The 15,786-nt window shown below is 29.5% G+C and overlaps 2 protein-coding genes across 2 annotated transcripts; both read right to left on the reverse strand.

Annotated features, from left to right (window-relative positions):
- Window positions 1-1,337: 1,337 nt before the first annotated feature.
- On the reverse strand, window positions 1,338-2,600 carry LOC25496935 (uncharacterized). The gene has a single exon (XM_013597650.3). The coding sequence runs from the start codon at window positions 2,095-2,097 to the stop codon at window positions 1,576-1,578; it is 522 nt and encodes a 173-aa protein (XP_013453104.1). The 5' UTR covers window positions 2,098-2,600; the 3' UTR covers window positions 1,338-1,575.
- Window positions 2,601-6,738: 4,138 nt separating this feature from the next.
- LOC11437230 (polyol transporter 5) lies at window positions 6,739-9,688 on the reverse strand. The gene is made up of 3 exons (XM_003620621.4): window positions 9,396-9,688; window positions 8,733-9,251; window positions 6,739-7,948 (listed from the first exon to the last, which is right to left on the reverse strand). Exons 1-3 carry the CDS (start codon window positions 9,616-9,618, stop codon window positions 7,143-7,145), a joined length of 1,548 nt encoding a protein of 515 aa, XP_003620669.1. The 5' UTR covers window positions 9,619-9,688; the 3' UTR covers window positions 6,739-7,142.
- Between the last annotated feature and the right edge of the window lie 6,098 nt (window positions 9,689-15,786).

Consider the following 15,786-nt stretch of genomic DNA (forward strand, 5'->3'; position numbering starts at 1 on the left):
ACCTTTCAAGACAACATTAATTCACTGTTTCAAAAATTTTTTTTTTTTTGTAATTAGGCACTGATTTCTACTTAGGTCATACTCATACAGATAGTTATGACGATTGCTTCGCAGTTTACATTGTATACTATTGATTTTTCAATAAAAAGCTCAATTTCACATCTACATTGTGTTTGAATGAGTACACTTTTTGACTGATTATTATTTCCTTCTTCAACCCTTAGGGGAAGGTATCCAAACTTGATGCATAATAAGAACTTGTGTGGTTATATTTTGCAGATGAATTTATAATGTATGATTCTAATATATGGTTCTAACTTCTAAGAATTTATAAATACATTGTTAAGTTGTAATTTAATATTTTGACCAAGTCACATATATGAGTGCTATACTATTGATACCTACATCAGGCGTGACATAATTGATAATGATAAGTACTTAGAGAATTCATGTGCTTGATTCCTAACTGTTGTGCTGTGGAATGAAACTTATCGAAAGATATTAACCCCTTAAATGAATCCTTTGATGGATTGTCCTGTTAAGCATTCTAAGATTAGTAATTCTAACATTAATAATTATTCTTTTGAAAAGTCAATTATTACAATTTTCAATGCATTCAATACACAACTTTTCATTAAAAACTTGTTATTTAAAGTGCTTAAAGAGTGCTCCGGAGGCACTCGTTAACATTTCCCTTTATATATTAAAGTAAAATTTATGAACTAATATCTCGTCGACCTAGACCAAATGAGTGAATATGTCTCCATGAGGAGAAGAATAAAATAGTGCCAAAATTCTCCAAGGAAGAAAGGATAACTTTGTTTCCTTTGAAGTTTTAGAAGAAGATGACTCTGAGTCGGGAGACTTTAAAAAAAAATTTGTTGAACTTAAAATAACAAACCGTGTACTTTGTGATAGGTAAAGAAAGAGTGTCTCCCATTAACATGAAGGTTTATACCTTTGAGATTTCAATTTTCAACATTTTCAACTTAATGACCTATATTTTGGCAATGCGTACAAAAATATGGCAATATTTCAGACTCTAAATTAAATAAAAACGCATATCCTTCTCTTTCAACGAGAATAAGATCATGTAGATGATTAGGAGTGTTTGGAGAATAAAGGTTATATTCATTTATATATAGACAAGAGAAGAAGAATGTTCATAAAATAAAATTAAAATTAAGAGATTGAGAAAAGATTATAGGAATTTTTTCTTCAAGTTCCTTCCTATCCTAAATATTGAGCAGACAAAGTTATCAATATTTACTATTTTATCTCATATGACAATGAGACATTATCTTCAAGTTATCTACTATTTTCATAATCATTGGCAATTTCCAGAAACAATTCTGAACTTTCTATATAACTATCCTAATTCATACACTGATCAATAAAATATTTAAAACAATATATATAAATCTTAATTGCTTACACACACCAAACACAAACATCTATCAATTATTATCCACAAACATCATGTCAATAAACAATGAAAATCAACTCAAGAAAAAAATTAAAAAAATGTTAAATAATCATAGAGACTAATTAACAAGTTAAGAAACATAAAGAAAATCAAAACCTCTCACACTGATCTGAGTACATTTCCATGAAGAATCTATCCACAATTTCAACATAAGCAGGACAAGTTAGTCTTGAATAGTAATAAAGAACCTCTTCAATATCCATTGCATAATCCACATTGCTTATATCCAACATCTCCAACTCCTTCAATTTCTCTTTCACCATACAATATTTTCTTTCTTTCATATCCTTAGAAGTAAATGATGAATCTTTTTGCTTTCCTCTTTGAATGGTCAATTTCTTCTCATTGTTTTTGTTGTCGAAAACCTCTCTTTTATTCGCCCAATTTTTCTTCTCAGAAGGGCTTGCATTAGACAATTTCATATAGCTACCACTAGTGTTGTTAATGTTCATGTCCAGGACATGATTTGCAGCTAGAGAATAAGATAAGTGATTGTGAGGAGAATCACTTTTTGGAAGCTTTTGGTAGTCAGAAGAGAATAAGGACTTGAAGTTCTTCAATGTGTTTTTGAAGAACTTCTTAGTGGTAGTAATAGAGCTTCTTAGTAGCATTGGTGATGCTAGTTTATAGATATAGATAGTACTATTTATTTATTTTTTTTGTATAATAATTGTAAAATGCAATACCTTTGATGAAGATCAGAAGAGACAAATATTGTAGTTGGTGATGATTTTGTTGAAGATTTTTCTTTATAGGGATGATTGAAGAAGATGAGTTAATAAAGAGACTTTGGTTTTTGCTTTGTTTTTGTTTGTGCTGTTTTGTCTTCACAAACTCTTGTGTTGTGTTGTCTCTTGTGTTCCTAACTTGACCCTACAAATTCCAACCTTGGAAGATTGTGAGGGTTTCTTCTTATTTTGATTTTAAAAACAATTTTTTTTTTGTTAGTTTCGTTGCTTGTACATTTGATGGTGGAGTTGGTGTGTTGTAGTTTGTTTGAGAAAATGAGAGGAGTAGGTGGTTGTTGAATTGGACTTGTTTGGATTATTTTGTTTCTTATTTATGGTGTCTTTTCTCCTAATCACTTTTCAATAATCAAGTTCCTCTTCCTTCTCATTTTTATTCTTTCCTTTAGTACAAAAGTTTATATGAACTGGGCTCCGGAGCTCATCAGGGTTAGAGCAGACCTCAAAGTTCAAAGAGCATTTACAGAGGTTTTTATATATCATTCACCAAACAATTCTTCGCACTATCAGTGAAAGTTGAACCAATAATCTTACGGATGAGTCGTCACTCTCATTTACAATATTCCATATACTTAGTAAAGTATTTAATAGGATGGGCTAGTGGAATAAGAATGAATACTCCTTAATAAGAATGGAGTACTTGTTTTGCACAAACTCAGAGATTAATTTGCAAGATAAAAAAAAATCTCAGAGATAGTAGACAGATAGAAGAACAATTTCGCGAATGGTGGTGAGATCATGGCATTGATAGTGGGCAATGGTAATGGTGTATCCGCATGTATTTCAACGTTCAAGTCAATATAATAATAGACGTAAGTGAAACGATTCGAAAAATATATCGGTGGTGATGTGACGGCGTACCCTATATAAAAAAAATCTGGAAATTAAAGAGGACCAATTATCTTTATTACTCTTTAGATCTCAAACAGAAATGTATCTAAAAAAATATACATGTAGACTTCATCTAAAATTCTACATATTAAAAAAAAATTGCCACACTTAATTTATTGGAGTTATAAGGTTGGCAAGTTAATTAAGTTGAAAGAATGGCAGCAACAATAAAATTGTACTGATATTTACTATTTAAAGAAAAAAAACTAAATGTAGCATTTGCTTGACAAGTTGAACATTGCCCAAGTCTGAGTAGAAGAGGAAGAAAAGCTTTCCTAACACAGTAACATGTGACTGACAATGACCAAACATGTCTAACACAGCAATGTATTTTCACTATTTTTTTGTAAAAGCAATGTATTGTTACTTTCAAATCCAAGGAATTTCAAATTTTACTGTTTAATTTCTTTTTCCATTGAGCTTCTTACGCGTTCTATACGGTTCCGAACCGCATAAAAATTCCATAAAACCTCCAAAAACTCGTTGAAATATTTAAAATTTTAGAATTCAAATAGAACGCGCGAGAAACTCATAGAATGGAAAAAGTAATGGCTTCAAATTTTAATTAGCAAGTTATTAAGAAAAAGTATGTAACACTTTTTTCTTTGTTTCTTAATTATTTTGGAAGATATAATACTTATTTTTATACTATTTTCTACCTATATTTCTTTCAAAGAAAATTAAAATAGAAGAATTGTTTAAATACAAATATATATGCCTTGGGCTTTTATCTATCAAGTCTCTTCACTCCCTGAACATTTTCATCCAGCTTTAGTAAAAGTTAAATAAAAAAAAACAGATAAAAGTTAATCTCATATCCAACTAGCACCTTTGAATTTATGCAAAAAGTTCAAGGCATTTTACAATGCCGAAATTACTTTGGACTTTTGGACTTGTATAAGTTACCGATGCATCCAGACTATCAATTTTGATATTTTTGTCAGATCCAGCTTCAATAAAAGTTAAAAAAAAAAAAAAAAAAAAAAAAAAACAGATAAAAGTTATTCTCATATCCAGCTAGCACCTTTGGATTTATGCGAAAAGTTCAACGCATTTTACAATGCCGAAATTGCTAGGACTTTTGATCTTGTATAAGTGACCGATGCATCCAATCTATTAGTTTTGATATTTTTGTCAGTTGAGTTAAAAGTTGTCAACTGACATAACATTTATATTTGACAAAATTATTATTGATTTGTTCATAGAAATGTGCATAAATTATTATAAGCTTATTGTTAGATATTATGCTGTATAACAAAGGGGCTCAATTCAGTCTATGTCTATAGTTTTGACAATATCATATCCTTGTTCATTATTTCTGGTCTTTGACATGTGTGGTGTTACTTTCATTAATGTTATTATTCCAGCTATTTTACAGAATTTAGGCCCACTATTTCATTATGGAAATTTTTTTCAACGCAACAAGTAGTACCGGTTTGATTTACATCCCATAAATTAAATTTTTTTGTCCTTTATCAACACTTTATACCATAAGATATACAGAAGTAGATAGAAGTATATAATGTATGATAAATAGTAGTGTTGTACATAAAGAATACAGCACTATACAGTGAAAGATGATTGACCAAGACTAACTAACAATACACCAAATTTGATAAGGATGTAAATATATAAAAGTGAGCATAATATACAAAGCAAGCTTGAGTATTAATTAATTTGAAAATGGCCACGAGTTTCTAGAGTTTGGAACCTGTCTACATCCAAGAAATTAAGGAATAAGAAGATGGTATTAATATTTAATTGAGTATATACATGATGTTTACTAGTAGTATGAACTCGTGCTTAATTTAAGGTTGATTAGTTGCGATTAGACATATGAAACTTTCCATTTACATCTGCCTCATTTTACTCAATCATAAGTGTATAATTACTTAGACCATATATGTATTATTTTAACCAACTTTTTTTTTTATGGTAAATTTTAATAGTTGGTTGTTAAATTAAATATTTACTCATTTTTCGAGTTTTAACTCACTACCTCCAACTCTTTTACCTTTAACTCATATTAATTGAGCTTATCATATGAAAATAATCGTATCATGTCCACTAAATATAGCTCAGATGATAGTTACTTGGATATTTGATGTGTCGGGCGTGGGTTTAAAGTTTAAACTCATAATTCTTTACTTTTTCATGCTTAATATGTGTGATTCTCACCGGTAAGCTATTTGACCCAAAAAAATCATATGTTTTTTGGTTTCTTACAACAACAAAAAAAAATTCACATGCTAATAATAAGCAATAACATATTGATTTAAATACAATGACTTTGAAAATGATCATGCACCCGGTAAGTATCTTGAGATAGAAAAAATAGATAGTTTCTACTTCTTCATGTATCAACGCACCAAGGTTGAATATAGTAAAAGAAGATAGTCTCTCACAATAAGATGAACCAAAGTTTAAATTTGACCATGATCAATGTGCTAACATTTTATGCTCAACAATACTTCCAATAGAATTATTTCCAAGAGAATGGAACTATGAGAAATACACACAAAAATTAAACCCATAATATTTATAACAAAACAAAAGCCTAGATATAAATCACAAAAATTAAAGACCTATAGGCTTCTTCATTATATACTACTCCCTCCATCCTTGTATGTAAGCACCATTTGCATCTAATAAAAGGATGTTTAGATATAGCGACGGAGTGAATATATGCAATGAAAAACAATTTGCCTTTCTCCAAGCCAACAAGTATTATCCTTCTTCAATATCTTCATAAAATTAATCTGTCATTTTAGTATTTTTATTAAGTAAAAATAAATTTATCCAGGCCTTTCAAATTAGATAGATATTGTACAAAATATATAAAAATGTTTCCAAGTTTTTCTTTTGTTTAATTCTATTTAAAACAAGGGACAGATCCTCTCTTGTGAATTGATAGTCCATTAAATTTAGGGCCATAAAAAATTATAAGATAGGAGATGCTTTTAAATATTAAAAATAGTAGTTATGATATTAAAAAAATATTAAAAGTTGCTTGTAATGTTGATGGGGTATTAAGGGACGAATTTGGCGCTTGGATTTGTGGTGTGGCTTGGAGTATGGGTTGCTGCTTGGTCCTATTGACTGAGATTTAGGGTATCCTAACTATTCTTCAAAAATTGGTTGGGAAAAAGATTACAAATTTGTTTCGATTGAGTCGGATTCGGCACCAGTAATTTCGCTACGAACAATGTGTATCATCCTCCTCACCCTTGCGCCTCTCTCATCTCCCTCATCAATCATCTTATGACGAGGCATTGGCATGTACAAGTTATTCACATCTATTGGCAAAGACAACAGACTGAATTGCAGGTTACACTTTTTCACTACCTAAAGGTTCACATATCCTTCCCCACGTTTATCCAGGTTGTGTTAACTTTTTATGGTATGATGTTGCCAATTTTTATTTTAGTCGTCGTGCTTGTTTGTGTATAATTCGGTCTAACTATAAGATGTAACTTGTGTCCCATAAAAAAGCATGAACAATTTTCACAAGAGGGAATTCATATCCTTAAAAGAATTTAAACAATTCAAGCCTAATATAATTTCTTTGAAATTCATTAAATATTGCAGAAAATCCCTGAAGAGTATATCTTACTGTGAAATAAGAATCCACTTGCATCAGAAACATAAATTATAAAGACTTTATTGTATATACACACTCACAAGGAAAAATTCATGTATTGAAATATGGAAGCACCAAATTCCAAGCAATCCATGTGGTCCAATGTATCAAACCAATCCAATTTCTTGCCTTAGCAGCCAAAACAATGTATCAAACTTAAAAAATCAAAAATTGCATTTACATGTCTATTCCTTTCACAGCAATAAAACTAATTCTACCATTCTTAAGCTTACTATGAAATTCAAGAATCGGTATTCCCTCGGTAGCCAAAATTTCACATTCACATAGTCACCGAAAAAGTGACTGTTGAATCGAGATCAGACGATGCAGATTTCAAAATAAGAATGTTGGCAATTCTAGGGAATTTTGTTTCGAGATTTCAACTTAACTCCTCTTCAAACAAAGCTTCAATCTCCTCTAAGCTTTTACCTTTAGTTTCTGGTAAAAAATAATAAAAGAAAAGTGTAGCTAAAACCATTACACCAGCAAGCACAAAAAACATGCCTCCAAAAGTGATTTCCTCTGAGATACTAAGAAAAGACATAGACACTACACCACTAATCAAACGGTTAACAGAAATTGCCAAACTTGTCCCTTGTGCCCTTAACCTCATAGGAAAAATTTCTGATGAATAGACCCATGTTGTAGGCCCAAGCCCAATAGAAAAAAATGAAACAGCAGCACAAACAGCAACCACACACAAAGCAATAGCCCACATGGGCTTTTCATCTGAATTGTGAAGTAAAGTACATCCCATTCCAAGCCCAAATAAGGACACTGCCATACCTGATGAGCCCAACAACAACATGGGCCTTCTTCCAAATCTGTCTAATACCAATGCTGAAAATAGAACAAAACATGTCTTTGCTATTCCCATAATGATTGTGACACCAAAAAGTTGCTTCTCACCTTTAACTCCAGCTTCTCTAAACACTTCAGGACTGTAATATATAACAGCATCATTTCCAGACGCTTGCATGAAAAAATTAATACCAACTGCTGCTATAAGAATCCTTAGTACAGGACGTGTCGGTGTAATTAGCAATTCTTTCCATACCCCTTGTCCATGCCTAGAAGAAGTACTAGAATTTGTAGCAGCTTGTGAAATTTCTGAAAGTCTAAATTCAGCTTCACCTTTATTCGACGATGTTCTAATCAAAACTTGTTTCGCTTCTTCAAGTTTACCTGTTGGAAAAGCAACACAAACAGAAAAACACATGATATTTGGTGATAACACAGTTTATCCAATTGTGCCTAAGTTTCGCACAAAGCAGCTGCAGTTCCTTTGTTTTATGGGCTTGTATTTCCGTGACTTAGGCCCCAAGCAACTTGGGCCCTAAGTTACGTTTAGAGTGTTCTAGGCACTTCTGGAATCCTTCTGAGGCGGCCCCCTTAGGAGGATACGCCCAAGGTCGTTTGGGCCCTTTTGGAGAGCGTTGTGCCCTTGGTACAACTTGTATATAAATAAATACTACGGTTCAATGGTTCACTGCAGGAAGAAATCTGAACCAAACTTAATTGTTAGAACAGTTCGGTAAAATCAAACCGAACTGTTAATGGTTTGTCCGAACCAAACTAGCATAAAGGTTTGGCGCACCGGTTCTATACTTCCACTCCAAAACTACCTTTTCAAAAAATTAAACTAACTATACTCTATTTGAATCGAACTTATTCTTTGTGAACCGATTTGCAATTAATAACTGATATTAGGACTATTAAAAAAACCTAAAATCGATCAAACTAATATCAAGAGGGTTTAAGAAACCAAAAAACTGAACTGAGCCGCTAAGGCGCTAACCAAACTGAACCACACGAAAATACCTGAATTATGAAAGATAATTCAAGAAACAGACCAAATTGCTTTGTTCCATACGTGAACTCGTTTTTTTGTCGGGTTCAGTTTGGTCTGACGATTCGGTTCAGTTTTATAATTGTGCTGACTATGAGTATGAGTCATACTGAAAATTACCTTTCATTACAAGCCATCTAGGAGATTCAGGCATAGCTAAAACACCAAGTGCAACAAGAATTGCAGGTAATGCAGCAATACCAAGCATGATTCTCCAATTCAAACCAATAGGAAGAGAAGAAAGAGCATAATTTGATACATAACCAAGTAAAATACCAAAACTTATGAAAACTTCAGGAAGTGAAGTTAAGAATCCTCTTGTAAGATCAGGTGAAAGTTCAGCAACATAAACAGGTGAAATCATAAGAGAAAAACCAACACCAATGCCAGCTATTACACGACCAAACATTAAGAATGTAAATGATGGTGCTAATCCCATTAATAATGCACCTATTAAAAATGTTAATGCTGCAATCATTATTGTATATCTTCTTCCAATCATATCAGAAATTTTCCCTGATACCAATGATCCAATCAATGAACAAACATTCAAACATCCTACTAGAATTTCAACTTGAACTGATGATATTTTCAAATCTTTTCTTATGTATATAACAGCACCACTCATCACACCAATATCTGCAAAATAAATAAAAAATCAAATTTTTTCATAATTTATAAGCACCCTTATGAAAATTTTCATCAAAAATCAATCTTTAATTATATAATTTTATTTTTCATTCAAAATTTATTGATGAATTAAATTAAAAATATTAAACTTACCATAGCCTAAGAGAATTGAATTTGTGGAAGCCAAAATAGCACCAGCAAGTGCATATTTATTGAGATGATAAACCTTGTTTTTGTGACAATCTTCTTCTGCTGATATGTTATGTTCATTATTAATTTGATCAACATTGGAATCTGAACAAGGTAGAGGATGATAAGAATAAGAATAATTCTGCTGCTTATTCAATTCATCCATAGCAGAATTGTTTTCTTGCATATATGAATGAATTGAAAAAATGCAGAAAATCAAAATGGTTTATAGGAAATTTATATGACACAACGCATCATATAAAAAACATGTTTTGTGACAGCAACATTAAATGAAAAAGATGTTAGCATATAAAAATCTAGGAATATAATAATAATATAATATTAAGAATGCAAAACCAATGGGTTTTTGACCAGAATAATTGTGCTATAATTTATATTTTTCTTCCAAAAAGATTGTATCTATGAATCATAATGAAAGGAACGTGTCGACCACGTGATTATTGTGTCCAGCTATTCATTCACCTTCCCAAATTTATTATTGCTTTTTTGACAAGATTTTTACTATTTTGTTTTATTTTTGCTAATAGACAAGAATTGATTATTATTTATGGTTGTCAATGTGTTGTCTGCTTTTCTAAATTTCTCTTTTTTTAAAAAAAATTTAATTCTAACTATGATTAACAAATGTTGACCATATTCATCTTTCAAATTTCAACTAGTAATAGTAAATTCCTTTTAAAAAAAGAAAAAACTAGTAAAAGTAAATATATTTTTGAGGGGAGTAATAGTAAATATTGAATGTTACAATTTGTGAAGAAAAGAAGGAAAAAACTAGTGAAACGTTTGTGAAATTTTATGCGGACATTTAAAAAGATTCTGCTGTTTAATTGGTAAAGGAGGGTAAATTTTATAAAGAAATAAAGAACAATTACAATAAAATTAGTAAATTGGATTCTTTCAAAAAAAAAATTAGTAAATTGGATATTACATTGAACAAGTAAATGCTTGTTGAGAAATATCTGTTTTCCTTTTTAACTTTTTATCCCTGTGAAATTGATTTTCTACCGAGGTTTTGGGTTTGAGTCTCGTTTTAAAGGGTAAAGAGGTAAATTTAAATATATAAATGTACTTTTGAGAAGGTCTCATCTACAATGAATTGGGAATCAATCACTAGCCATAAATTTGATTTTTTGTTGGAAAATAAATTTGTTTTTTTAGGAAAGAGAAAAATTGTATTTTATCAACAATAAAAAAAAGGGAACTTCTACGGTACATCCGCAAATTACGGTGTACTGGTACTCTCGCTTACAATTTTTATAAATTAACTATCATTTTTTATGAAGAAAATAAGTGTCTATTGACATATATATTTTAGAAAATATCATTTTATAAGAAAAAACATCATTTCATTTTTTATAAAAATCATACTAAATTTTTTTACATTTTATTGTAAAAAATAATCAAAATTCTCTATTATGAGTAATAAGAATTCAGATAAATCAAATTTTATTGTGTTGACGTTTTTGGTAAATAAGATTTAGTTATTATAATTATAGGTGATAGAAAATAATTTTTTCCTACAAAAAATAACTCATTGAACTATTAATTTAATGATTTGGTGTACCAATACACTCAAATTATTAGGTGTACCATAGAATTTGCCTAAAAAAATTAAACCTTTAGATGAACATTTAGAAAATATTTAAGTTATTTTCCTTTTTAATTTTTTTTTCTATGAAATTGATTTTCCAAGTTAGTAAAGTTGATATTAATTAAACATTTAAATAAAAATTAAAAATAATATTTAAGTTATTTCCCTTTCCCTAAAAAAAGTTATTTCGCTTTGTAGTTCTTTTTTACAAAGTTGATTTTCTAAATTTGTAAATATTTTTACTAATAAGTTTAAAATGATTTTTTCATAAAAAAAATGTAAAAGTCATTATTTCCTTTCAGAAAAAGATGTCCTTATCAATTGATTTTCACATTTTTCATACCATTTTAATTTTAATATATTGTTTGTGTAAAAAAGAAAAAAATCATTGTCAACAAACACAAACAAATCAGGTGAAACATCCATCATTGAGGATGCTCGTACGTTTACAAAACAATTATTCATGTATACGTAGTTCAGATTTATTTTATGCTAGAGTAATTTTTGTTATACTTTCTTTTATTATTATTTTTTATCACATTGTTATATGTAGATAGGGATCAATTTCCATTATCATTTGCTTAAGGGACTCAAATCCCTTATCCGTGGAACAATCTATCACTAGTACTTTTAGGTAGCATATTTTATACCGTAGAACTCCTTCTGAAATGAAATATAAAATAAAAAGAGTAGTTAAAAAGTTGATGTATGTGGACTACATTCTTAACCACGTACATTGACTTTTTAACAATCACTTTTCTTGAACTATATCAAAGTATTAAAACCATTTGAATTAGATTTTATTTTATGAATGTCATTTTTTGAAAGAAAATGGCATGATTAAACATATTCATGTTATAATTATTAAACTCCTCTTCTCTCTTAAAAATGCCAACAGATACTCTCCCTTTTCAAAAAAAAAAAAAACTACTGAAAGATGTCATTTATTATATTTTTGGATATATAAATAAAAATAGCATTAAAAATTAACTTCAATCAACAGATACTCGTACATTTCATTAATAATTGAGTAAAAACAAACAAGGTGGCATAAATATAGTTGTCCCTATTTCTGCGTGTGTTTGTCGTTTTGACAATGATGCTTGTGGTTATACATACATACATATATTACTAGGCATGTGACATTAGTGAACAATTTAATTTGATTAACATCTATGACTATGATGCTTGTGATTATTATACATATATTATTAGGCAAGTGACATTAGTGAACAATTTAATTTGATTTAGCTTCACGTATTGGCTTGGCTGAGAAGTTGTAATCTTGTCACAAATCACCATTCATGTTGACCAGTCGGAAATTCTTTTATATTTTTCATAAGATTTTGTAACCTTTAATCTTATTTTATGATCAAATGTATGGTGCATGTATGAGATAAATTGGTAAGTTTTACCATTAAATAAAAAATGATATGATGTGACTTATTGTTCTAATTGTATAATCCCTTGAAAAAAAATTGTTCTAATCGTATAAAACTTATTAATGTATGTTACTAGATTTATTTACTCGTACATATTAAACAAATTTTTTATACCATTAAATCGAAAATGATATGATGTGACTTATTGTTCTATTAGTATAAAACATATTAATTAATATTAATATAATGTACGTTCCTAGATTTATTTACTCATTCACATTATACAAATTTTTTATACATTAAGACAACACGAGTATAAAAATATATTTAATATAGGCAAACGACACAAACGAGTCGAATAAAGAATTAGGATATACAAAAATAGGATATACTTTGTTTGAAATACATTTCATATTTATCTTATTATTTTATTTTTTTCTATATGCTAAAAATTTAGGTTTAATTACACTTTTGATCCTTGCATTTTGACCAGCTCACAAAAACGGTCCTGCCTCTTTCAAATCGAACAAAACCGTCCTAAACTATCATGTTTAGTTTTAGTTCTACCTCCTATTTTCAACTCCTGAAACACAGAGAAATGACAGTTTTAGACAATTTTAGACCTACCCTCTATGCTCAACCATAAAATAAACAAGGAATCAAGCATATGGATACAAGGAATCTACTCGATTCAGCACACTAACCAAAAAAACCTTAATTTGAAACATATCTTAGAAATTAGGTTTTTGGTTAGTGTGTTGAATAAAATGGATTTCTTGTTCCCAAATGCTTTATTTCTTGTTTATTTCATGGTTGAGCATAAGGGGTAGGTCTAAAACTGTTATTTCTCTTCGTTTCTGAAGTTGAAAATAGAAGGTAGGACTAAAACTGCAAAAAACATACAGTTTAAGAACGGTTTTGTTCGATTTGAAAGAGGCATGACCATTTTCGTGAGCTGGTCAAAATGCAAGGACTAAAAGTGTAATTAAGCCAAAAATTTATTTAAGAATATTTGAAAAATAAAGATATTGGTGATATAAACTTAACACATGAAAGAAAAATAATGATAAAAAATAAAAATAAAGAACTACTTGTATTACTCAAAAAGAAATCAATGTTACACAGATTTGAGTGAAACTGAATTTAGATTGATCTTATATAATCGAATCTGATATCTAAAAAAAAATAAAAAAAAAATTGTGGTTAGTGAGACATGACCCCACTAAAGATGATAAGCCACATTTTCAAATGGAAATTAATCATCAACTAAATTGGGAGATATATTTTGCATAATAACATTTTTTTTTTAAGTCAAACTAATTTATCGAAATTAGCATTAAGGATAATCGAATCTGAGATCTTAAGAGGACATTACCATCAGACCAACCAAATTGAATTTGCATAATAACATAGTTAAAATGAATGTTGAACAAAACCGAAGAATAAGTAATATGAAGGATGAATGATAACCTTAAGATCACATTAATGTGAACACAAATCTCAGAAGTATAATCTTGAGTTTGAAATATTATATAATGCTCACGAAAGAAACTATAGAATGTTCATAAGAAAAGTACTAGTATTATAGAATACTAATTCAACATAAAGAAGCCTGTCAAAGAAGTAATTAACTTCTATACGGCTTGATCTCCAAGCAATGAACGTATCAATATATACTTCAAAGAAGTTTATAATATCAAAACATAATATCAAAACACTTAGATATTTCTTTCAAAGAAAAAAGATTGAATAAAACTTAAACGGCACCGATTAAATAAACTCATATCAATCTTCGTGAGCTTAGCTCAGTTGCTAGGGATATTACATATTATATGTAAGGGTTGGGGTTCGAACTCCGGCCTCTCCTCTTCTCCATAATTAAATTGTGTGAGCTCTAGCCACCATGTTACTGACAAAAAAAAAAAACTCATATCATGTATACTCAATTATTACTGAAATGTATAAGTGTTTTACTTTTTTTTTTAAAAAAAAAAAACTCATCAATTTCTTTATTTTTTTTTTTAGGAAAAAAGCTTAATGCATTTCATAATAATTATTTGAATGCATATATTGGTATATCGATAAAAATAAGGAAACCAATTAAAGATATAGTAACTTAATAAAACTATGGACAATTTCATTTATTTATGTCCTAATAAACTTAACATAAGAGTTCATGAGATCAATAGCTAAAATATGTCTACAATCATAGAAAATATATAGCACCGAAATATGAGACAAGGTGAATTTCCTAATTCCCTGACGTCCATTTTTTTAGGGTTATGCAAAGTGAGCATTTCTTAAGGTAACTTTGTATTGAAAGAGTATTTTTTAGACGTTTAAAGCTGATTACATAAGTTTTAAGATTTTTATTATTATATTTGTTTCCTTAACAAATATGCTAAAAACCGTTGTTAACGTTTTCCATTATATAAATCATTTCACACAAGGTGAACTGCCTTATTTTACATAAAATATCAAATTGAAGGAATAAAAGTTGACCCGTATATAACATTATTATTAATACATTTTTAGAAAAGGAGATCGATTTAATGCTTGTCTTTTAACTAGTTTTAATTAAAAATAGAAAAATGTTGATCAGTGTTTCCAGATCACACTAGTTAAGGAAACCAATATAAAAATATTGTATTGATGAATGTGAAAAAGTTGTATATTCAACTTTTTGAAAGTAAAAACAAAAGGTTGTTTTCAATAAACAATTTCGATTTTTTAACTTTCTTAACTAACGCATCATGGAGATTGGTTAGCATGTCTCATGCACTTAATACTAAGTAATATTTGATGGCTTGCAATAATTAGGCAAACTTGATATGCAAAGATATAGCCGTCCCCAGCTTGAGGCACCACTTCAAACAAAGCCTTCATAAATAATGAAATAATGAAGTAAGGTTCACGTTACTTTACACAGCCTTACAAGCAGGCAAGTTAGCCTGCATTAGACCATTCAATCCTACTGATTTTATTAGGGAAACTTGATATAGATCAGTCATAACTGTAGAGCTAGACTCATCAATTGCAATCTAGATTTTGTGTTTGGTTGGTTCACACAATCGCACAATAAAAAATTTAAGTGTCTAATGGTCCGATCAAGATTGAACGATTCAGATTATAAATAATGTAAATAAAAGTTTTAAGATCTACAAATGAAACTTAAATTTAAATCATCCGATCTTGATTAGATAATCTCAACTGGTTGTATGTGTAGCTGCATGGATTTGCTGACTGTATGGAATTCAAATCCTATATATTCTTCTGAAATACAATAAGGTAAAATTGTGCCCAAACGATAAAGCCAAGTACCAAGGATTATATTTGGTTAGAAAATTTATAAAGTGTATGA

Source organism: Medicago truncatula, chromosome 6, assembly GCF_003473485.1.
Source record: "Medicago truncatula cultivar Jemalong A17 chromosome 6, MtrunA17r5.0-ANR, whole genome shotgun sequence".
NCBI lineage: Eukaryota > Viridiplantae > Streptophyta > Magnoliopsida > Fabales > Fabaceae > Medicago > Medicago truncatula.

Coding starts and splice junctions, on each gene's coding strand:
- LOC25496935 (XM_013597650.3), bottom strand. CDS start 2,097: ATGCTACTAAGAAGCTCTATTACTACCACTAAGAAGTTCTTCAAAAAC.
- LOC11437230 (XM_003620621.4), bottom strand. CDS start 9,618: ATGCAAGAAAACAATTCTGCTATGGATGAATTGAATAAGCAGCAGAAT. Junction 9,252..9,395: donor TTCAATTCTCTTAGGCTATG/GTAAGTTTAATA, acceptor TTTATTTTGCAG/ATATTGGTGTGATGAGTGGT. Junction 7,949..8,732: donor TAGATGGCTTGTAATGAAAG/GTAATTTTCAGT, acceptor CTTTTCCAACAG/GTAAACTTGAAGAAGCGAAA.